The sequence below is a fragment of the Bufo bufo genome, chromosome 5 (assembly GCF_905171765.1).
Source record: "Bufo bufo chromosome 5, aBufBuf1.1, whole genome shotgun sequence".
Classification (NCBI taxonomy): Eukaryota; Metazoa; Chordata; class Amphibia; order Anura; family Bufonidae; genus Bufo; species Bufo bufo.
In genome coordinates this window covers 425,216,230-425,241,111 of record NC_053393.1, presented here as the reverse complement: position 1 = coordinate 425,241,111, position 24,882 = coordinate 425,216,230, and the positions used below count along the sequence as shown (strand labels likewise).

Below are 24,882 nucleotides of genomic sequence, written 5' to 3'. Positions count from 1 at the left end.
ACGTCTCTGGCGCGAAAGGAGTGTCTCTGGTGGAAGAATTTTAATTCTGTAGGGAAACCTTTTTTCCTGTTAGACGCTTTCTCCAGGATGTCATCTAAGGCGGTTCCAAATATACGGTCTCCTTCACATGGCAGGGAACATAACCGATTTTTTGACGCTGTATCACCCGACCATGACCTCAACTAGACTGCTCTGCGGGAGGCGTTTGATAGAGCCGCCGTCTTAGCTGAAAGCTTCACAATGTCCGCTGAGGCATCCACCAGAAAGTTAGAAGCTTGCTTAAGCATCGGGATGGACGTGAGAATATCCTCCCTGGGAGAGCCAGACTCTAAGTGATCTTCTAGTTGACCCAACCACAAGGGTAGTGTTCTAGCTGTGTAAGTGACAGAAATTCCTGGTCTTAACATGGCAGTTAAAGACTCCCTGGTTTTTTAAGTAGAGATTCACATTTCTTATCCATGGGGTCTTTAAGCAACCCCAAATCCTCAAAGGCAGTGAGGATTTCTTGGAAATTCTCGCCACTGGAGCATCGACCTTAGGGGGTCTGTCCCATGTAGATGAATCTTCTTCCACAAACGGATATTTTCTTTTAAACATTTTGGAGGCTGGTTGTCTTTTTTTCTGGGTCCTTCAACTCATTATGTATAAGGGATTTAATGTTGTTGTGGACTGGAAAAACAAGTTTTTTCCTGTCTGCCAGTCCCAAAAACATTTGGTCCTGCACGGATAGGGCTTCTTTAGGTTCTTCCAAATTTATTGTAGCCCTGATTGTTTTTAATAAATATTCTGTATCCTCAATGTAAGAGTGGATGTCCTAAAGCATTTTCTGAGATATCAGAGCTTGCATCAGAGTACACTTCCCCTTCGTCAAAGTCAGAGTCCTGTTCTTCAAAGATAGGGACCTTAGATGAGGAGGCTCTAGGAGAAATGGCCGAAAGCTTTTCTTCAACCGCCGCTCCACTCTCCTCTTTAATCATGGCCCTCAGGCTCTCTACTAGGTTAGGAGTTTCTTCCGAGACTACCTTATTGGCACATCTTGGGCACAAAGCTTTTTTGGAAAAAGCCTGGAGACCCTTTTTACATATTGTGCATTTCTTCTTTTGGGACGGTTCTCCTTTAATAATCTCTCTCCCCTAGAAAATATAATGTTGAGGGAGACTATTAAGCAGATATTACTTTTAAGCCAAAACCGTCACCTAAGAAGAAATAGCCCCTTTGTGCATAGATAAAATTAGTGACAAGTACTTATTCAACAACAGGGAGGAGGCTTACCGTGCCTAGAGGCATCAGTGGTCTTGCGAGTAGAATCACTGTCTGCTTGTAGAGACATGCTGTTTGCAGGAGTCGCGCTGTATCCACTATATGCCGGATACCATGTGAGCCCCAGCATTCTTCATTTTAAACCTGCCTCTTTGCAGCGTGCTGACGTCAGAGTTAGGACGCTGGTACCCGCGTCATCGTACGACGCCTGCATCACTCCTGATGTAATTTCCTCCACTTTGGCAGCGCTCCCTGGCCCTCATGGGAAAGCCCCCTACCACTGCCTCAAGCGGTTCCTTCACCGGCACACGGATAATGAGCCCGGGGTTGCCAGCATGCGCCGGACTTGCACCGAGAGGAGGGAGGAGCAATCCACTTTGCTCTGCAACCCCTACTCCTGCAGCGGCCCTCTGGAAGAACCGGGACAACCTACCAACAAGGCCCTGCATTCCACGCTGATCCCACGATCCTGCCTTCAAAGGGACAGGAAACAACTGGAGAAGGTAAGAGGGAGGGGGCCTTTTATTGACTGATCTCACAATTGTTTCCTGTCCCTGAGAAGGCGGGGTGGTGCCAGGTGGTGCTGTTGTGGAGGCGTGGGTAAGACAGATTTTAATTGGGTGAACCACAGCTATGTGTCTATACCAGGAGTCAGCAACCTGAAGCACTGCAGCTGCTGTGAAACTACAACTCCCAGCATTCCAAATTGTTCAACTGTACTTGTAACTCCCATAGAAATGAATATAGCATTCTGGGAATTGTAGTTTCAGTAAAGCTTGAGTGCCGGAGGTTGCTGATCCCTGGTCTATGCAAACAGTGCGATAGGGAAGTCACTGGTGACAGATTCACCTTTAAAAAGAAAAAAAAAATCTTGGGCATCCCTTCTAATTCTATTTGGATTCACTGAATTCACTAGAAACACCCAATTGTTCTCAGTTTTTAAAAGCGTGTCCTTTAAATCCCCCCTCTAATTCCCAGATGAACTTGACAGATCGCTGATCCCAACTGGGTCACCTGGGTCTGGTGGTACAGGCAGCCCTGCAGACTGTTCAGGAGATAAGTCTGCCAACAGCTGCCAAAACCCCAGGTACTCACCTTTGTGTTGGTTTTAATGTTAGGTGTAGCAAATAGCGTTTACCTCCTGTAGATGATGAAAAAATGTGAATAAAAGGAGCAGGATAGTATACTTGAAGGGGTTTTCCAGGATTTTGGCCCAGACACAATGGTACCATAACTGTGATCACTAATCACCTGTAATCATGCTTAAAGGCTATGTACACCATTGGGGACAATTTTCTATTTTTATTACTGTGTTGTACTTATTTTGAGCTAAAAGTCATTTTTTCAATTGGTCTTTATTAAAAAAAAAAATTATTTTTTTTTTTTTTTTTTTTTTTTTTTCGTGACAGAGCTTAGATGCTCTAGTAGCAGCCAGTGGATTTTTTTCCGTCATCTGGGGAGCAGAGGGACTCCTTATCTCTGCTCTCCGACATTATAAATACTCATTATAGCTCAGTTCTTATCTTACTGAATGTTGATGACCTCTTAGTAGTTTAGAGATGAGGTTTATTAGATGACTGGCACAAAGTGAAAGTACCAATCGCACATTTAGAAAAACAGTTAACCATTTGTGACAGAACAGCTCAATATTTTTAACCGCCTAACGCAGGATCGCGTTCCGGAGGCGGCAGCCCTGCGCAGAGTCACGCATCTACGCATCATCTCGCGAGACGCTAGATTTCCTGTGAACGCACGCACACAGGCGCGCGCGTTCACAGGATCGGAAGGTAAGCGAGTGGATCTCCAGCCTGCCAGCGGCGATCGTTCGCTGGCAGGCTGGAGATGTGATTTTTTTTTAACCCCTATCAGGTATATTAGACGCTGTTTTGATAACAGCGTCTAATATACCTACTACCTGGTCCTCTGGTGGTCCCTTTTGTTTGGATCGTAGCACCAAACACCACTACACTACACCCCCCCCCCCCCCCCTGTCACCTATTAACCCCTTATGAACCCCTGATCACCCCATATAGACTCCCTGATCACCCCCCTGTAAGGCTCCATTCAGATGTCCGTATGATTTTTACGGATCCACGGATACATGGATCGGATCCGCAAAACACATACAGGCGTCTGAATGGAGCCTTACAGGGGGGTGATCACCCCATATAGACTCCCTGATCACCCCCCTGTCATTGATCACCCCCCTGTAAGGCTGCATTCAGATGTCCGTATGATTTTTACGGATCCACTGATACATGGATCGGATCCGCAAAACACATACGGACATCTGAATGGAGCCTTACAGGGGGGGGATCACCCCATATAGACTCCCTGATCACCCCCCTGTAAGGCTGCATTCAGATGTCCGTATGATTTTTACGGATCCACGGATACATGGATCGGATCCGCAAAACACATACGGACATCTGAATGGAGCATTATAGGGGGGTGATCAATGACAAGGGGTGAGCACCCCATATAGACTCCCTGATCACCCCCCTGTCATTGATCACCTTCCTGTAAGGCTCCATTCAGAAATTTTTTGGCCCAAGTTAGCGGAAATTATTTTTTTTCTTACAAAGTCTTATATTCCACTAACTTGTGTCAAAAAATAAAATCTCACATGAACTCACCATACCCCTCACGGAATCCAAATGCGTAAAAATTTTAGACATTTATATTCCAGACTTCTTCTCACGCTTTAGGGCCCCTAGAATGCCAGGGCAGTATTAATACCCCATTTCGGAAAGAAGACACCCCAAGGTATTCCGTGAGGGGCATATTGAGTCCATGAAAGATTGAAATTTTTGTCCCAAGTTAGCGGAAAGGGAGACTTTGTGAGAAAAAAAATAAAATAATCAATTTCCTCTAACTTGTGCCAAAAAAAAAAAAATTCTATGAACTCGCCATGCCCCTCATTGAATACCTTGGGGTGTCTTCTTTCCAAAATGGGGTCACATGTGGGGTATTTATACTGCCCTGGCATTCTAGGGGCCCTATAGCGTGAGAAGAAGTCTGGGATCCAAATGTCTAAAAATGCCCTCATAAAAGGAATGTGGACCCCTTTGCGCATCTAGCCTGCAAAAAAGTGTCACACATCTGGTATCGCTGTACTCAGGAGAAGTTGGGCAATGTGTTTTGGGGTGTCATTTTACATATACCCATGCTGGATGAGATAAATATCTTGGTCAAATGCCAACTTTGTATAAAAAATGGGAAAAGTTGTCTTTTGCCGAGATATTTCTCTCACCCAGCATGAGTATATGTAAAAAGACACCCCAAAACACATTGCCCAACTTCTCCTGAATACGGCGATACCACATGTGTGACACTTTTTTGCAGCCTAGGTGGGCAAAGGGGCCCACATTCCAAAGAACACCTTTCGGATTTCACCGGCCATTTTTTACAGATTTTGATTTCAAACTACTTACCACACATTTGGGCCCCTAGAATGCCAGGGCAGTATAACTACCCCACAAGTGACCCCATTTTGGAAAGAAGACACCCCAAGGTATTCCTTGATGGGCATAGTGAGTTCATAGAAGTTTTTATTTTTTGTCACAAGTTAGTGGAATATGAGACTTTGTAAGAAAAAAAAAAAAAAATCATCATTTTCCGCTGACTTGTGACAAAAAATAAAAAGTTCTATGAACTCACTATGCCCATCAGCGAATACCTTAGGGTGTCTACTTTCCGAAATGGGGTCATTTGTGGGGTGTTTGTAGTGTCTGGGCATTGTAGAACCTCAGGAAACATGACAGGTGCTCAGAAACTCAGAGCTGCTTCAAAAAGCGGAAATTCACATTTTTGTACCATAGTTTGTAAACGCTATAATTTTTACCCAAACCATTTTTTTTTTTTTTACCCAAACATTTTTTTTTATCAAAGACATGTAGAACAATAAATTTAGAGAAAAATTTATATATGGATGTCGTTTTTTTGGCAAAATTTTACAACTGAAAGTGAAAAAATGTAATTTTTTTGCAAAAAAATCGTTAAATTTCGATTAATAACAAAAAAAGTAAAAATGTCAGCAGCAATGAAATACCACCAAATGAAAGCTCTATTAGTGAGAAGAAAAGGAGGTAAAATTCATTTGGGTGGTAAGTTGCATGACCGAGCAATAAACAGTGAAAGTAGTGTAGGTCAGAAGTGTAAAAAGTGGCCTGGTCATTAAGGGTGTTTAAGCTATAGGGGCTGAGGTGGTTAATAAAGGACATTTGAAAATATGATTTTTAGCCAAAAATGAGTGAAATGCAATCATAAACAAAAATTTCCTCCAAAGGTGTTCATATCCTTCAAGTAAGTACAGTACAAGTGGCCAGAGGCAGACCCTGGTATAGCTTTTGTGGTTGGACCTGGAAACTTTAGACTGTCTCTGTGTACAGTCTCTCCCTCTAGAGCAAAACTTTTAAGATGTATCATAGATGATGTAACTGTAAATTGTTAATGAGTAGTTGTTGCATAGTTTATGTAATGTTCCTGAAACCTATTCAATATTGTCCTGTAGGCCAGAAGCCGGTGTTAACTGATGTTCAAGCAGAGCTGGAGAGAATCTCACGTAAGCCCGATATGGTATCCCCTACATCACCAACCTCCCCTACAGAAAGTGAAGAATCTTGAAGACTGCACATTCATCTTTGGAGCTGTTTAAATTTGCCTCTGCATTTACCTTTCTTCATGATTGTGGAACAGCAGAGACAAACTTTTTTTTTTTTCCCTTATTTTTTTTTTTCTTCCCCCCCCTCAAAGTGAAGACACTCATTCATCGTTTTGATATATCCCAAATTAACATAATCTAGCTGTGGAAAAATACAATTCATTTCTGGTCTGAGATTTTATTTTAATTTTTTTCCCGGCACAGATTGACTTTTTCCGTTTATTTTGTCAAGCCACTGTTTGGTAGAACTACAATCCTTTTTAGTTACTTATCGATATGAAAAAAAATGTACATGAATAAAATTGCAATTTAATAAGGCTACTGAGGGTTTACCATTTTCCAACGAGGAGATTATGGAAAATTGGTTGTCCAATTTTCTCATATAGGTGACCTATCGATATGAAAAAACTGGACAAGCCCTTTAAGAAAAAGGTTCTGCTCGTTTGTCACAGAAATGGAGGATGGAGGCAGTTTGTGCGCTTTGTAGAATCCAAAAGTCAACACCGAACTTGAGGAATGAAAACTGGCATTAAAATATTGCTGCTGTGCTCCACAATACAATGACCTACGGTATGGGCAGGTTCTATTACCAGATGACTGCAAGCACTGAACTCCTATTTTCTGATTTCATTAAGGCAGAGATTAGCTTCACTGTGTTGTATTAAACTAACGTCTCCCGATTTGTGTCTCTACTGTGTACAGCTCTGCACTAGCCGGTGCGCTTCACTTTGGTGGTCACAGAGTCCTGTCTTCTACAATCAGTTAATAAAGTTGTATTTATTATCTGCATAGATTTAAATTCTTTTTATTATTACGTTGAGATATTTATTTCAATAAATTGGCCTTATTTTAGTTTTCTTTAGTTAGAATAAGTACTACTGAGAGGGCAAAGTATTATGTGTAATATCAGCAGGGATAATCATTTCTAGATGGCATCTACAGGCATGACTGGACACACGTTTCTTAATAGTACTACGAATATGCTTTAAAACCAAAATCTTTCACTTTTTATGTAAGCGTCTCCGGTGTCAATTTCATAAACTGATTATGTGATGTCAGAATCTCAAGTTGTCCAATTCACCTAACCACCTCAAACTTACCAAATTAAATAGCTGCTGTTTTTAGAACCTCCAAATAGTTGTATTGTAGACAAGGTGAACTGTTGTCACGTCTGATCTTGAATTCCACCTCTAAACACCAGAATCAGTGTATCCTAAGCACATAAGTATATTTATTTTACCCATCTTTTGCAAATTAATCATTCATAATTTGCATTGGATTGGTTACAGTTTCTTAGATGGGTTTCTAGTTTTTGCAATTGATAAGTTGCCAGGAAAAGTGCATGCTATATGAATTAGACTGTTTCTTTCCTCTACGATTTTGTCTATATATGACCCATAACTTGATTCCATATGTATGTGAGTGCCAATTCTCTCCTTTAAGAAGGATATTAATGGATTTCCCAAACATTGAACTCTGTTGCAACAATTTGTTGTATAGTGATATTGTACCGACACAATGGATACTCCCAAAAATGTACTTTCAGCAAAAAAAAGAAAATATATCCATGAAAACTCTTGGTGCGTGGCTTCTTTCATAACAATTACTCGAAAATTCCTAAATAAATATTACTAGCAACTAATACTACAATGAAAACATTCCCTGTAACAAACGGGTATCCGTCAAGGTCAGTTGTGGGCATACTATTAAAGGGATTATGCCATGAATTTAAAAATGAAAATCAGACCTCATACAGTACATGACAGTCTCTTTCTAACAAAGCTAGTACTGGCCCTGTACCTCACATGGATCCAGAGATCTCCCCATTAAATTTCTGTGCCCTATTATCTTCAGCCTGGCAGCTCCGGTGGCGTGTCCTTTCTGCTGCAGCTCTCTCCCTGTAACTGTCACAGCTTCTAACAACATATGGCTGGTGGGAGCTGAAGATTTAAACTGAGCACGTTCAACTAGCTCAGTAGGAAATGAACAAACAGCAGGTGGCGCTATACAGATACATTTTATTGAATAGCTCACTGATGATACAAAATTCTTATTTAAACACAATTTCAAAAGTATTCAGATCCAGGTGCTGGTTTGAAACATGTAGAATATGTTTCATGACACAACCCCTTTAAGGAAAGTAGAAAAGAAAACCTACCCATCAATTTGATGTGTGAAGTTACACAGTGTCAATGGTTGGTGCATACTGAGTAATTTCCATATAGAGAACGGCTGTGCTGGAGAACATGGAGGGTTCCGACAAGAAAAATATGTCTCCAAAGTGTTGGAATAGAAAAATGGTTTTGAAGAGCTAGTAGGTGTTAATATTAACCTCTAAAGGACGCAGCCCCATTTTCAAATCTGACATTTTACTTCCATTGGAACGCTTTTACCTAATCCAAGTGATTGAGACTTTTTTTTCTTGACAGTTTGGGGCAGATTTACTAATCCTGTACATGGCGTAAACTTAGGCCTTCTAGAAATGTATCAAATTTATCACGGGCTCAGACGGGATGATAAATTTGGGGCTTGACTAGCCTCTTTATACCACTTATTGGTTTAGGTAGTCTGCAGCAGAATAGTGTATTGTAGGTCATACAAATTTTCCTGCTAAGCCCCATTTTCAATCTGGCCACACACGCCTTGGTTGAGCTAGGTACAGATGATTTCTCTAACTGCTAACTCAGCTTTCCTAAGACCATGAAAAGCAAATCTGCCTACCTATGGCCTGATTTAATAGTGAGAAGGGGGGGGGGGGGGGGGGCTTTATCTGAGCAGATTTAGTATTTTGCAGACTATTACAGCTTCACATGGTGGTAACCCAGCTTTCCCTTTTTCCCATGTCCGTTTTTTGGGGTGCACATGCATAACCATTCACTTCAATGGGGCCGCAAAGAAAAAATGGAAATGACTCAGTGTGCATTCCGTAAGCGTATGTACATTCCAAAGAATTTGAACAAGGATAGGACTGTTCTATTAGAGGCCAGCTGTTCCATTCCGCAAAATACGGAATACACGCGGCCGGTATCCGTGTTTTGCGGATCCACAATTTAGGGACCGTAAAACATCAAACGATCGTGTGTATGAGTCCTAACTAAGCTTTTTCAGGATCCAAATTCATAAACAGGCTAATCTGGCATTCTGTAGCCTGGAAAAGCTGGGTAACAACCTCTCTGGAGTGTTGATAGGGGCAACATAATCTGTTGTCACCCAGCTTTTCCAGGACCTGGAACGGCAAGTTGGTCTAGGTTTATGAAGGTATTTATCACTATATAACTGAGCTAATTTGGAATACAGCCATCTTAGAAAACCGGGTAACAAACCCTGAAGAGATGTACTGGAGGCCATGCTTAGTACAAACTAGGGATAAGCGACTCAACCTCGGATGAAACATCTGAAGTCGATTCGCATAAAACTTCGTTAGAATACTGTACGGAGCAAGCTTTCCATAAAGTATTAGAATGTATTAACTCCTATGAGCTGAAGTTATTAATTTGTGAAGTCTCGTGGGACTTCGGGTAATAACTTCAGAAATTAATTTCTACTGTAAAAAACCTTTTACCGGACTCTGTTTCGGTTCCAAATGGTACCTTGGAACCGAACCTGAGTTCGGTAAAAGGTTTTTTATAGTAGAAATTAATTTCTGAAGTTCTTACCTGAAGTCCCGTGAGACTTTACAAAGTAATAACTTCGGCTCATAGGAGTTAATACATTCTAATACTTTATGGAGAGCTCGCTCCGTACAGTATTCTAACGAAGTTTTATGCGAATCGACTTTGGATGTTTCGTCCAAAGTAGATTTACTCATCCCTAGTACATACATTATGTATTTTTTTTTTGTAAATTCTTTATTTAGAGTTTTTCAATTCAAGACAAGACATGAATCAAATATTGAACAGGGTACAATAAGTAAAGCGAATAATCTCGCAATGGCAATTTGTTAAGTCAAATAAACACAATACCCAATGAGATATCACATAGACATATGTGGAATAGTTTGAAAAGACTGGAGCGTCAGCAGACGTATAAAGGAAAGGAGAGAAAGAGAGGGGAGGGATATATTTAGGAAAAAGGGAAGAGGGAAGGGAGGGAGGGGGAGGAGAAAAGGGAAGGATAAACAACAAACCTCGCTCTCACGACTGGGATAAAAGAGACCTACATTCAGCGGAGTCATAGAATTCTAACCAATGACTCCAAGTTTTAGTAAACACCTTCTCAGTATGCCTTATTGACGAGGTAAGGTCTTCCATTCTCATGGTCTCCTGGATTTTGTTGATCCACATGGCTATAGAGGGAACAGACGGTTGCCTCCAAAGGCACGGGATACAAGCTCTTGCGGCGTTCACCAGATGTCTTACCACAGATTTTTTATAGGTAGAGAGAGGAATCTCGCACTGATGGAGCAGGAAGAAAGCAGGCGTCTTAGGAAGGATATATGAGGTGAATTTAGATGTAATCAACCACACCGAATCCCAAAAATCCGACACATGTGGACAACTCCAAAATGTATGTAGGATAGTGCCTCTCTTGGAGCCACAACGCCAACACAAAGGAGAGACTTGAGGAAAAATGGAATTAAGTCTAGTAGGGACCCTATACCAACGGGACATAAGCTTGAATCCAGCTTCTTGGACATTGCTAGCAATAGATGATTTGTGAAGGCACGTGTACAATCTTAATCTTTGTTCTGATGAGAGTGCAATATCTAGATCTGTTTCCCACTGAGAGATATAGTTGGGAGGAGATTGGTTGGGAGGATTGAGTAGTAAGTTGTACATTCGAGAAAGGGTACGTCTCGACACCCCTGGTTGATCGCAAAGAAACTCAAAATCCGTCTTGTCACGGACAAAAGATTGTGCTGGAGGAAGAGTGGCCATGTAGTGTTTAAGTTGGAGTGACTGCCAGGGATTTATTTTAGGGGAAATATCCATCTCTGAGATTTGTTGGGGGGTGAGCCATAAATTCGAGGCGATCAGATGATGGGCCCTGAATTTATTGCAATTCACCAGAACACGAAAAGGTCCGTGTTCCATCCCAGGAGGTAATTGTGGATTACCCAGGAGAGGGAACATAGGAGAGGGAGATGGTGAGATATTGGGGAGATTTTGAATAGTAGAGAAGACCTTTAGGGAAGGGCCTATGGTCGGATGTAAGCGTGCCTCCAACGGTATGTGATCAGCCAACCATGGAATAGCAGGCAGAGGAGTAGACAGAAAGGATTGTTCGACCGAGATCCATTGCTTATAGGCTTTGTGACGGCACCAGTCCACAATTCTAAGGAGATGTGATGCTCTGTGGTAGGAAAGGAAGTCTGGCAGCCCTAGATCCCCTTCTAATTTGGGGCGAAAGAGTGTCGACCTGGCTATTCTGGACGGTTTGCCGGCCCAAATAAAGTGAGTCAACATTTTTAAAAGGTTGTGAAAAAAGAGCCTAGGAATGTGAACCGTAAGGGCTTGAAAGAAGAAAAGGATTTTTGGTAATATATTCATTTTAAAAATCGAAATCCTCCCAAACCATGAGAACGTGCTCTTATGCCACCTGTCTAAGTCTGCTTTTATGGCCCGAAGAAGAGGCGGGTAGTTAACCTGATACAGGTCTGAGAGAGTAGAGGTCAGGAATATACCAAGGTATTTTAAAGACGAGCGAGCCCATTTAAAGGGGAAGTTCTCTGAAATGGATGTGACCGTGGTAGACGGGAGAGTAACGTTTAAGGCTTCAGATTTCTGATAATTAATTTTATAGTTTGAGAGATTGGCGTATACTTTAAGTTCCCTCAGTAGGTTAGGTAGGGTAACCCTTGGGTTGGTAAGGAAAAATAGAAGGTCATCAGCGTAGGCTGCGACTTTGTGTGGTGTCCCCTGTACCTGTAACCCGGTGATATCGGGGTTCCCCCTTATGTGACACAAAAGCGTTTCCAGACAGAGCACAAATATAAGGGGGGATAAGGGACAACCCTGTCTCGTTCCATTGCGGATGGATAGGGGTGAGGAAAATTGGCCATTCACTTTGACAACCGCAGTGGGATTAGAGTAGAGATTGGTAATCTTCTCTCGTCTTGGAATCCGGATCAGAACTGTGGTAGACATGTGGAAAACGTCTATCGGAGAGCTTCGGAGTGGAGGAGGATCGGAAATGTGTTTCCTGGATAAATGCCACATGAGCTCTTTTTTTCCAGAGGAGACGCAGGAGAGAAGAGCTCTTTTCAGGCAAGTTCAAACCCTGTACATTAAGGGAGACCAACAAAATGTCAGACATATTGAACAGTAGAGTATAAAAAGCAAGTGCGTATAAAACCCCTTTGTGAGAGAGAAGTATGTTGACAATAGGGGAAGGAGGAGAACGGGAGTAGGGTAGGAGAAGGCGGAAAAGAGAGGAGGGATCCTAGCTATGAGCAGGAAAAAGCTGCAAAAGCAGAAATAACTGAGTAACCCGTCAAAAGGGTACTAAGGAAAGGACTCACAGTGCCCTAATAGGGGAGGTAGAACGGCAAGCGACTAGGAGAGGGAGTGAAATCTAATCTCAGAAAGAACTCCTAGTGACCTGAAAAAGAGACAGAGCAATTTTACTTCCGGGAGACCCCTTCCTAGAATGAACAGCAACATTGACAGCGGAGAGAGGTAAGGATAGATATATAGGTTTGTACCTACAAGACAGATAAAATGGAGGTAGCACAGGAAATAACAGAAAAAACACAGAGGATAGAATAAGAACAAAGTCATAAGACTAATAACATCCCCTGAGGTTGAAGAAACAGGAATGCAGGTGAAGAATCGCCCCCTCCGAGACGAAAATGGTGTATCAACGGGGAGATTGCGATAGACGTCTTGCAGGCTGGTAGTGAGGTCTGGAAGAACGGCCGCGGGAGGAGCTGGAACGGCCAGGAGATGTGCGTCTCGGTGACGGAGATGTTGATCGTCGAGGGAAATCTGGCCTTTGTGGTGGCCCTTGCAGGAGTGGAGGCAATGTCCGATCCGGAACAGCAAATGGATGGATATCCAGAAACTTGAAAAGATCTGAGAGGTCGGCAGGGGAGCGGACCAGCATTGACTGACCGGTAGAGTATCGGACGATGAGGTGGAACGGATGCCCCCAGCGATGAGATGCACCAGCTTCTTTAATAGCCTCTAGCAGAGGCCTAACCATTCTTCGCATAGATAGGGTTAGGCGGGACACATCTGGCAAGATAGTAATCGGAGTGTCCTCAAAGAAGAGTTCCTTCTTTTCCCAGGCTTTGCGTAGAATTCGCTCTTTCACCGTGTAAAAATGTACCCGGCAGATGACGTCACGTGGCCTCTCCAGGTCACGATTTCTAGGACCAGCGGTGGATTAAGTGGATTATCAAGGACCGAGTTGAATATGTCAACCACAACGGAATGTAGCTGATCGCTGGGGACAGACTCCGGGATGTTACGGAGCTTAAGGTTGTTCCGGCGGCCTCTATTTTCCACGTCGTCAAGATGTAAAGAAAAGTCCTGCAGTTGAGAGGTATGCGCAGACAGGGTCGTGGAATGAGAATGGACCGTGGATGTAGTGGCCGCGTAGCGGTGTTCTAGCGATGATAGTCGGGCGTCTAGCTGATGGACCTCATCACGAACCACTTGGAGAGCCTGGGCTTGTTTGGTTTCTATGCGAGCCACTTGTGCCTCCAAATCAGACTTTGTGGGCAATGCCCTCACCATTTCCCATAGCTCTGTCAACGTGCGATCAATGGTAGATGGGGGTGGGGGGAGCCCCTGTGATTCCTCAGGATGCTGCGACAGCGGGGAGAAAATGGCAGGTATGCCTTGGCTGAGAGAGTGAGTGTCCAGGGCAGGCCGTGGGTGAGTAGGAGCAGGGTCCAGCAGAGTTGGTGGTGTCCCCTCAGTAATACCCCGTGTAGGGCTAGCCGCAGGAGAATGGATCTGGGATATATCCCTCCCGGGAGTGTGCCTTGAGCCATTTAAAGCCGAGTAAGGCGCGTAGGTGCAGGCTTGCAGGCCTCTGCCTTCATTAGGCCCCGATCTCACCTGAGAGGCGGTGTCTGGAAGCTCCGGCGGATACGGAGCTGCGTGGCCTAGCGGGGAACCCGGTCGGGCGGCGATTTCACTCAGGGAGGCCGGGGCTGAGCAACATGGAAACTGCTCACCCGGGTGCTGCACGCTGGTAAGCAGGGCCTCCGGAGTTGGCGCCGGAAGAAACGGCTGTGCCGCAGGCCGCAATGATGAGGAAGGGGCGGCCATTATGGGCGACTCTGGGTCTCCTTGCTGGGTGGAACGGAGGAACCGGCCTATAGAGTGCTCGGGAGGGACCGCGGGTTGGCTCCTCGACCTTCTCCCCTTAGTCATGGCCTGTCGGAGGTGAGTAGGAAGGTGGTCCCGCTTGATTCTCTGAAGCAGGTCACGGAGCTCTCCTTACATGCGTCCTCACGCCGCCATGCCGAAGCCACGCCCCCCATGTTATGTATTTTATATATATCTCTTACATATATAAAAATGAATTTGTGTCTGTCTGTCTGGACGTTCTTTATGCGCGACCAAACGACTGGACCAATCTTCACCAAATATGGCACACAGGTACATCAGGTGTCCGGGAAGGTTTTAGACGGGGTCTCAGCTCTCTAGGACATACCGTTCCTGAGATATTCCCCAAAAATGACCCACATTAGCCAATACAAGCCTGCAAGTCTTTCTCTTCAAATCCCAATTGCCATAAACACAGTTTTACTCCAGGTTTCCATAACAACCCAGCCATTTTTCTTTACTGCTTAAAGGGGTGGCCACTGTGGAGGTCACTGTTATTAAAGGGGCGGGCACAGTGGAGGTCACTGTTATTAAAGGGGCGGGCGCCATGAAGGTCCCTGTTAAAGGAGCGGTCACTGTGAAAGTCACTGTTAAAGGGGCGGCCACTGTGAAAGTCAATGTTAAAGGGGTGGTCACTGTGAAAGTCGACTTTTAAAAGGGCGGGCACTATGGAGGTCTCTGTTAAAGGGGTGGGCACTGTGGAAGTCACTGTTAAAGGGGCGGCCACTATGAAGGTCACTGTTAAAGGGGTGGGCACTGTGGAGGTCAATGTTAAAGGGGCAGCCACTGGAGGTCAATGTTAAAGGGGCGGGCACTGTAGAGGTCATTGTTAAAGGGGCGGCTACTGTAGAGGTCACTGTTATGGGGGAAACTGACGATATCTTTTTACGACACACGGAAACATAAAATGAAATAGATGAAATATACCCGTGCGAAGCCGGGTCCTTCTGCTAGTATCTTATATATATAAAAATTAGTTTCTGTCTGTTCTTTATGCGCGACCAAACGACTGGACCGATCTTCACCAAATTTGGCACACAGGTACATCAAGTGTCCAGGAAGGTTATCAGCTCTCAGCTCTCTAGGACGCACTGTTCCTGAGATATTCCCAAAAAATGACCCACATTAGCCAATGCAAGCCTATAAGGTCTTTCTCTTCAAATTTCAACTGCCATAAACAGTTTTACTCCAGGTTTCCATAACAACCCAGCCATTTTTCTTTACTGCTTAAAGGGGCGGGCACTGTGGAGGTCACTGTTTTTAACCCCTTAAGGACCGGGCTAATTTTCACCTTAAGGACCAGGCCATTTTTTTGCAAATCTGACCAGTGTCACTTTATGTGTGAATAACTTTAAAACGCTTTTACTTATCCAGGCCATTCTGAGATTGTTTTTTCGTCACATATTGTACTTCATGACACTGGTAAAATGGAGTCAAAAAAATTCATTTTTATTTATAAAAAAAAAAATACCAAATTTACCAAAAATGTGGAAAAATTAGCAAATTTCCAAGTTTCAATTTCTCTACTTCTATAATACATAGTAATACCTCCAAAAATAGTTATTAATTTACATTCCCCATATGTCTATTTCATGTATGGATCATTTTAAAAATGCCATTTTATTTTTTGGGGACGTTACAAGGCTTAGAAGTTTAGAAGCAAATCTTGAAATTTTTCAAAACCCACTTTTTAACCACCTCAGCCCCCAGTGCTTAAACACCCTGAAAGACCAGGCCACTTTTTACACTTCTGACCTACACTACTTTCACCGTTTATTGCTCGGTCATGCAACTTACCACCCAAATGAATTTTACCTCCTTTTCTTCTCACTAATAGAGCTTTCATTTGGTGGTATTTCATTGCTGCTGACATTTTTACTTTTTTGTTATTAATCGAAATTTAACGATTTTTTTGCAAAAAAATGACATTTTTCACTTTCAGTTGTAAAATTTTGCAAAAAAAAACGACATCCATATAGAAATTTTGCTCTAAATTTATTGTTCTACATGTCTTTGATAAAAAAAAAATGTTTGGGTAAAAAAAAAATGGTTTGGGTAAAAGTTATAGCGTTTACAAACTATGGTACAAAAATGTGAATTTCCGCTTTTTGAAGCAGCTCTGACTTTCTGAGCACCTGTCATGTTTCCTGAGGTTCTACAATGCCCAGACAGTACAAACACCCCACAAATGACCCCATTTCGGAAAGTACACACCCTAAGGTATTCGCTGATGGGCATAGTGAGTTCATAGAACTTTTTATTTTTTGTCACAAGTTAGCGGAAAATGATGATTTTTTTTTTTTTTTACAAAGTCTCATATTCCACTAACTTGTGACAAAAAATAAAAACTTCCATGAACTCACTATGCCCATCAGCGAATACCTTGGGGTCTCTTCTTTCCAAAATGGGGTCACTTGTGGGGTAGTTATACTGCCCTGGCATTCTAGGGGCCCAAATGTGTGGTAAGGAGTTTGAAATCAAATTCTGTAAAAAATGACCTGTGAAATCCGAAAGGTGCTCTTTGGAATATGGGCCCCTTTGCCCACCTAGGCTGCAAAAAAGTGTCACACATCTGGTATCTCTGTATTCAGGAGAAGTTGAGGAATGTGTTTTGGGGTGTCTTTTTACATATACCCATGCTGGATGAGATAAATATCTTGGTCAAATGCCAACTTTGTATAAAATAAATGGGAAAAGTTGTCTTTTGCCAAGATATTTCTCTCACCCAGCATGGGTATATGTAAAATGACACCCCAAAACACATTCCCCAACTTCTCCTGAGTACGGAGATACCAGATGTGTGACACTTTTTTGCAGCCTAGGTGGGCAAAGGGGCCCATATTCCAAAGAGCACCTTTCGGATTTCACAGGTCATTTTTTACAGAATTTGATTTCAAACTCCTTACCACACATTTGGGCCCCTAGAATGCCAGGGCAGTATAACTACCCCACAAGTGACCCCATTTTGGAAAGAAGAGACCCCAAGGTATTCGCTGATGGGCATAGTGAGTTCATGGAAGTTTTTATTTTTTGTCACAAGTTAGTGGAATATGAGACTTTGTATGAAAAAAAAAAAAATCAGCATTTTCCACTAACTTGTGACAAAAAATAAAAAATTCTAGGAACTCGCCATGCCCCTCACGGAATACCTTGGGGTGTCTTCTTTCCAAAATGGGGTCACTTGTGGGGTAGTTATACTGCCCCGGCATTTTCCAGGGGTCCTAATGTGTGGTAAGTAGGTAAATGACCTGTGAAATCCTAAAGGTGCTCTTTGGAATATGGGCCCCTTTGCCCACCTAGGCTGCAAAAAAGTGTCACACATGTGGTATCGCCGTATTCAAGAGAAGTTGGGGAATGTGTTTTGGGGTGTCATTTTACATATACCCTTGCTGGGTGAGAGAAATATCTTGGCAAAAGACAACTTTTCCCATTTTTTTATACAAAGTTGGCATTTGACCAAGATATTTCTCTCACCCAGCATGGGTATATGTAAAATGACACCCCAAAACACATTCCCCAACTTCTCCTGAGTACGGCGATACCAGATGTGTGACACTTTTTTGCAGCCTAGATGCGCAAAGGTGCCCAAATTCCATTTAGGAGGGCATTTTTAGACATTTGGATACCAGACTTCTTCTCACGCTTTGGGGCCCCTAGAATGCCAGGGCAGTATAAATACCCCACATGTGACCCCATTTTGGAAAGAAGACACCCCAAGGTATTCAATGAGGGGCATGGCGAGTTCATAGAAATTTTTTTTTTTTGGCACAAGTTAGCGGAAATTTATATTTTTAATTTTTTTCTCACAAAGTCTCCCGTTCCGCTAACTTGGGACAAAAATTTAAATCTTTCATGGACTCAATATGCCCCTCACGGAATACCTGGGGGTGTCTTCTTTCCGAAATGGGGTCACATGTGGGGTATTTATACTGCCCTGGCATTCTAGGGGCCCTAAAGCGTGAGAAGAAGTCTGGAATATAAATGTCTAAAAAAATTTACGCATTTGGATTCCGTGAGGGGTATGGGGAGTTCATGTGAGATTTAATTTTTTGACACAAGTTAGTGGAATATGAGACTTTGTAAGAAAAAAAAAAAATAATTCCGCTAACTTGGGCCAAAAAAATGTCTGAATGGAGCCTTACAGAGGGTGATCAATGACAGGGGGGTGATCAATGACAGGGGGGTGATCAATGACGGGGGGGTGATCAGGGAGTCTATATGGGGTGATAACCACAGTCATTGATCACGCCCGTGTAAGGCTTCATTCAGACGTCCGTATGCGTTTTGCGGATCCGATCCATCTATTAGTGCATCCGTAAAAATCATGCGGACATCTGAATGGAGCTTTACAGGGGTGTGATCAATGACAGGGGTGTAATCAATGACAGGGGGGTGATCAGGGAGTCTATATGGGGTGATAACCACAGTCATTGATCATGCCCCTGTAAGGCTTTATTCAGACGTCCGGATGCGTTTTGCGGATCCGATCCATCTATCAGTGCATCCGTAAAAATCATGCGGACGTCTGAATGGAGCTTTACAGGGGTGTGATCAATGACGGGGGTAATCAATGACAGGGGGGTGATCAGGGAGTCTATATGGGGTGATCACCACAGTCATTGATCACGCCCCTGTAAGGCTTCATTCAGACGTCCGGATGCGTTTTGCGGATCCGATCCATCTATCAGTGGATCCGTAAAAATCATGCGGACGTCTGAATGGAGCTTTACAGGGGGTTGATCAATGACAGGGGTGTAATCAGTGACAGGGGGGTGATCAGGGAGTCTATATGGGGTGATCACCACAGTCATTGATCATGCCCCTGTAAGGCTTCATTCAGACGTCCGGATGCGTTTTGCGGATCCGATCCATCTATCAGTGCATCCGTAAAAATCATGCGGACATCTGAATGGAGCTTTACAGGGGGGTGATCAGGGAGTCTATATGGGGTGATCACCACAGTCATTGATCATGCCCCTGTAAGGCTTCATTCAGACGTCCGGATGCGTTTTGCGGATCCGATCCATCTATCAGTGCATCCGTAAAAATCATGCGGACATCTGAATGGAGCTTTACAGGGGGGTAATCAATGACAGGGGGGTAATCAATGACAGGGGGGTGATCAGGGAGTCTATATGGGGTGATCACCAAAGTCATTGATCACGCCCCTGTAAGGCTTCATTCAGACGTCCGTATGCGTTTTGCGGATCCGATCCATCTATCAGTGCATCCGTAAAAATCATGCGGACATCTGAATGGAGCTTTACAGGGGTGTGATCAATGACAGGGGTGTAATCAATGACAGGGGGGTGATCAGGGAGTCTATATGGGGTGATCACCACAGTCATTGATCATGCCCCTGTAAGGCTTCATTCAGACGTCCGGATGCGTTTTGCGGATCCGATCCATCTATCAGTGCATCCGTAAAAATCATGCGGACATCTGAATGGAGCTTTACAGGGGGGTGATCAGGGAGTCTATATGGGGTGATCACCACAGTCATTGATCATGCCCCTGTAAGGCTTCATTCAGACGTCCGGATGCGTTTTGCGGATCCGATCCATCTATCAGTGCATCCGTAAAAATCATGCGGACATCTGAATGGAGCTTTACAGGGGGGTAATCAATGACAGGGGGGTAATCAATGACAGGGGGGTGATCAGGGAGTCTATATGGGGTGATCACCACAGTCATTGATCACGCCCCTGTAAGGCTTCATTCAGACGTCCGGATGCGTTTTGCGGATCCGATCCATCTATCAGTGCATCCGTAAAAATCATGCGGACGTCTGAATGGAGCTTTACAGGGGGTTGATCAATGACAGGGGGTAATCAATGACAGGGGGGTGATCAGGGAGTCTATATGGGGTGATCAGGGGCTAATAAGGGGTTAATAAGTGACGGGGGTGGGGTGTAGTGTAGTGTAGTGGTGCTTGGTGCTACTTTACTGAGCTACCTGTGTCCTCTGGTGGTCGATCCAAACAAAGGGGACCACCAGAGGACCAGGTAGCAGGTATATTAGACGCTGTTATCAAAACAGCGTCTAATATACCTGTTAGGGGTTAAAAAAAACACATCTCCAGCCTGCCAGCGAACGATCGCCGCTGGCAGGCTGGAGATCAACTCTCTTACCTTCCGTTCCTGTGAGCGCGCGCGCCTGTGTGCGCGCGTTCACAGGAAATCTCGCGTCTCGCGAGAGGACGCGCCGGCGCGTCCAGGAGGAATAAATCAACCACCTCCAGGACGCGTCTGTGCGTACAGCGGTCCGGAGGTGGTTAAAGAGGACCTTTCACCGATCCTGATATTGTGAACTAAGTATCATGACATATACAGCGGCGCCCGGGGATCTCACTGCACTTACTATTATCCCTGGACGCCGCTCCGTTCTCCCGTTATGTCCTCCAGTATGTTCGGGGACTTGGTTATAGTAGGCGGTGTCTGCCCTTGTTCTGTTGGCGTCTCCTTCTCCTAGGCTGTAGCGCTGGCCAATCGCAGCTGTATCTAAGCTATCGCTGATTCTAAGCTATCGCTGTATCTAAGCTATCGCTGATTCTAAGCTATCACTGTATCTAAGCTACAGCTCTATCTATAAGATGGACATATAGCTGTATCTAAGCTATCGCTGATTCTAAGCTACCGCCGTATCTAATCTATCGCCGTATCTAAGCTACCGCTGATTCTAAACTATCGCTGTATCTAAGCTATCGCTGATTCTAAGCTATCGCTGTATCTAAGCTATCGCTGATTCTAAGCTATCGCTGTATCTAAGCGATCGCTTAGATAGCCTGAACAGCCCGAACAGCCTACAGCTATCAGCCTACAGCAGGGCATTGTGGGAGTTGTAGTTTTACATCAGCTGGAGGGCCGCAGGTTGAGCATGCCTGCGGTAGAATCAGTCAAGAACAACTGGATGCTACTTCTTATGCACTTATGTAGAATTCCAGTTGCTAGGACTTTAACAAGCGCCTTTCAATAGAATCAACACTATTACACCATGTATGCTGCCTTGTAGGGTTGATCTTGCTGAGCAAAATGATACCTGTCTGGTGAAAATCGGTTGCAGTGTTCCCAAGAAAAAAATGACTTTAATTCTTTATGTAAACGAGGGCTTCAGTGCACGGAGGAGTGTGGCCAGCACCTGGAAGCTGAGGTGCACCAATGGGCTAGGCCCCACCCCTCAGTGCACCAATGGGCTAGGCCCCACCCCTCAGTGCACCAATGGGCTAGGCCCCACCCCTCAGTGCACCAATGGGCTAGGTCCCACCCCTCAGTGCACCAATGGGCTAGGCCCCACCCCTCAGTGCACCAATGGGCTAGGCCCCACCCCTCAGTGCACTAATGGGCTAGGCCCCACCCCTCAGTGCACTGAAGCCATCATTTACATAAAGAATTATCTTTTTTCTGAGGTACCCTGTAACCGATTTTCACAATACAGATATCACTGTAATAAGTAGGATCAATCCTACTAGGGAGTATGCCGTTTAAAAAGGTTGATTCTGCTGATAGGTCATCTTTAACCCCTAATTTGATATTTAAGGCTCAAGCTATTTTTTTTTGTCAGTTTTATAAATCTCCGCATTTCAAAAGCTATAACTTTTTTTTTTTTGTCGACATATGTAAGAAATGATTCTATATATAAATATATATTACTAGCAGAAGGAGCCGGCTTCGCACGGGTATATTTCATTTAATGTTTGTGTGTGTCGTTAAAAGATATCGACAGTATCCCCCATAACAGTGACCTCTACAGCACCCCGTCCCTTTAACAGTGAACTCCACAGTCCCACACTGACCCCGCCACTTTAAAATGGGACCTCCACAGCAGCCCACCCCCTTAACTTTGACCTTCACAGCAGTTGCCCCTTTAACTGAGTTTCACAGCACCCCACTCCCTTGACAGTGACTTCCACAGTGTCCGCCCCTTTAACAGCGACCTCCACAACGACATGTGTCAAGCGACATTTTGTCTCAACAATTTTTATAATGATATGGTGTCACACTGCGACATATGACATGCTGCGATTGCGACACGATAGTTGCAAAAAAAGCCATCCAAGATGTTGCGTCGCAGTATGTCACATGTCGCAGTGCAACACCATAGACTATCATTATAAAAATTGTCGCACACCATATCTATTTTTTCAGATGACACTAAGCTATGTAGTACTGTACAGTCTATGGAAGATGTCCATAAACTACAAGCTGATTTGAACACTCTGAGTGATTGGGCATCAACTTGGCAAATGAGGTTCAATGTGGATAAATGTAAAGTTATGCATCTTGGTAGTAATAATCTCTGTGCATCATATGTCCTAGCGGATGTAACACTGGGCGAGTCACTTATAGAGAAGGATTTGGGTGTCCTTGTGGATGGTAGATTAAATAACAGCATACAATGTCAATCAGCTGCTTCTAAGGCCACCAGGATATTGTCATGCATCAAACATGGCAGGGCAGGGATGTAATATTACCACTTTATAAAGCGTTAATGCGGCCTCATCTGGAATATGCAGTTCAGTTCTGGGCACCAGTCCATAGAAAGGACGCTCTGCAGCTGGAAAAAGTACAGAGCAGAGCGACTAAACTGATAAGGGGCATGGAGGGTCTTAGTTATGAAGAAAGATTAAAAGAATTGAATTTATTTAGTCTTGAGAAGAGACGTCTAAGGGGGGACATGATTAACCTATACAAATATATACAGTAAATGGGCCACACAAAAAATATGGTGAAAAACTGTTCCATGTAAAATGCGCTCAAAAGACAAGGAGGCACTGTCTCCGACTGGAGAAGAAAAAGTTCAGGCTCCGGAAGCGTTAAAGTTTCTTTACTGTAAGAACAGTGAATCTGCGGAATAGACTTCCTCAGGATGTGGTCACAGCAGGAACAGTGGACAGTTTTAAAAAGGGTTTAGTTGAATTCTTAAAAGTAAAAAACATTAATGCTTATGAAAACGTGTAGAGTCTCAATTCCTTTTGGGATTCACATCCCCACCTATCCCTTGGTTGAACTTGATGGATGGATGTCTTTTTTCAACCGTATTAACTATGTAACATGTCGCAGTGTAGTTGTGCCCTATGTGTCGTGCGACTTATTGTCGTCGTGTAGCCCTAGCCTAAAGCTGATCTACAGCAGTGAAGAAAAATGGATGGGTTGTTATGGAAACTTGGAGTAAAACTGTGTGTATGTGGAGACTAAGGGCAGGCGAGCTTCTATTGGCTGATAAGGGACATGTGACCGTGTGTATGGCAGTTGGGATATGAAGAGAAAGACTTGCAGGCTTGTATTGGCTAATGCAGGTCATTTTTTGGGAATATCTCAGGAACGGTACATCCTAAAGAGCTGAGACCCCCACAAGATTCCTTTCCAGGTAGCAAGGGATGTGTATACCAAGTTTTGTTGAAATTGATGGTTGCGTGATCGCGGAACATACATACACACATATATATACGTCCTTCTTTATATATACACTGCTCAAAAAAATAAAGGGAACTCTTAAACAACACAATGTAACTCCAAGTCAATCACACTTCTGTGAAATCAAACTGTCCACTTAGGAAGCAACACTGAGTGACAATCAATTTCACATGCTGTTGTGCAAATGGGATAGACGACAGGTGGAAATTATAGGCAATTAGCAAGACACCCCCAATAAAGAAGTGGTTCTGCAGGTGGTGACCACAGACCATTTCTCAGTTCCTATGCTTCCTGGCTGATGTTTTGGTCACTTTTGAATGCAGGCGGTGCTTTCACTCTAGTGGTAGCATGAGACGGAGTCTACAGCCCACACAAGTGGCTCAGGTAGTGCAGCTTATCCAGGATGACACATCAATGCGAGCTTTGACAAGAAGGTTTGCTGTGTCTGTCAGCGTAGTGTCCAGAGCATGGAGGGGCTACCAGGAGACAGGCCAGTACATCAGGAGACGTGGAGGAGGCCGTAGGAGGGCAACAACCCAGCAGCAGGACCGCTACCTCCGCCTTTGTGCAAGGAGGAACAGGAGGAGGGCCAGACATCCACAGGTGGGGGTTGCGCTTACAGCCAAACACCGTGCAGGACGTTTGGCATTTTCCAGAGAACACCAAGATTGGCAAATTCGCCACTGGCGCCCTGTGCTCTTCACAGATGAAAGCAGGTTCACACTGAGCACATGTGACAGACGTGACAGAGTCTGGAGACGCCGTGGAGAACGTTCGGCTGCCTGCAACATCCTCCAGCATGACCGGTTTGGCATTGGGTCAGTAATGGTGTGGGGTGGCATTTCTTTGGAGGGCCGCACAGCCCTCCATGTGCTCGCCAGAGGTAGCCTGACTGCCATTAGGTACCGAGATGAGATCCTCAGTCCCCTTGTGAGACCATATGCTGGTGCGGTTGGCCCTGGGTTCCTCCTAATGCAAGACAATGCTAGACCTCATGTGGCTGGAGTGTGTCAGCAGTTCCTGCAAGACGAAGGCATTGATGCTATGGACTGGCCCGCCCGTTCCCCAGACCTGAATCCATTTGAGCACATCTGGGACATCATGTCTCGCTCTATCCACCAACGTCACGTTGCACCACAGACTGTCCAGGAGTTGGCAGATGCTTTAGTCCAAGTCTGGGAGGAGATCCCTCAGGAGACCGTCCGCCACCTCATCAGGAGCATGCACAGGCATTGTAGGGAGGTCATACAGGCACGTGGAGGCCACA

General features: G+C 44.3%; 1 protein-coding gene and 1 long non-coding RNA gene across 4 annotated transcripts in view; both read left to right on the top strand.

The window, feature by feature from the left end:
* Nucleotides 1-6,712, top strand: part of LOC121002090 — a 432,454-nt gene extending 425,742 nt beyond the window's left edge. The window contains exon 2 of the long non-coding RNA XR_005779216.1: nt 6,271-6,712. This is a non-coding gene — a long non-coding RNA (uncharacterized LOC121002090). The remainder of the gene's footprint in view (nt 1-6,270) is intronic.
* Nucleotides 1-23,604, top strand: part of DYNC1LI1 (dynein cytoplasmic 1 light intermediate chain 1) — an 83,886-nt gene extending 60,282 nt beyond the window's left edge. The window contains exons 13-16 of one of the 3 annotated variants that reach the window (XR_005779215.1): nt 2,239-2,347; nt 5,774-6,290; nt 22,489-22,499; nt 23,593-23,604. Coding sequence is in view for 2 of the 3 variants with exons in the window: in XM_040433393.1 (XP_040289327.1) it covers nt 2,239-2,347; nt 5,774-5,795 (131 nt within the window). In the remaining variant the exon portion in view is untranslated. Of the gene's footprint in view, nt 1-2,238; nt 2,348-5,773; nt 6,713-22,488; nt 22,500-23,592 lie in introns of those variants that run through there. The other 2 variants (XM_040433393.1, XM_040433395.1) reach the window with 2 other exon arrangements.
* Nucleotides 23,605-24,882: the final 1,278 nt, after the last annotated feature.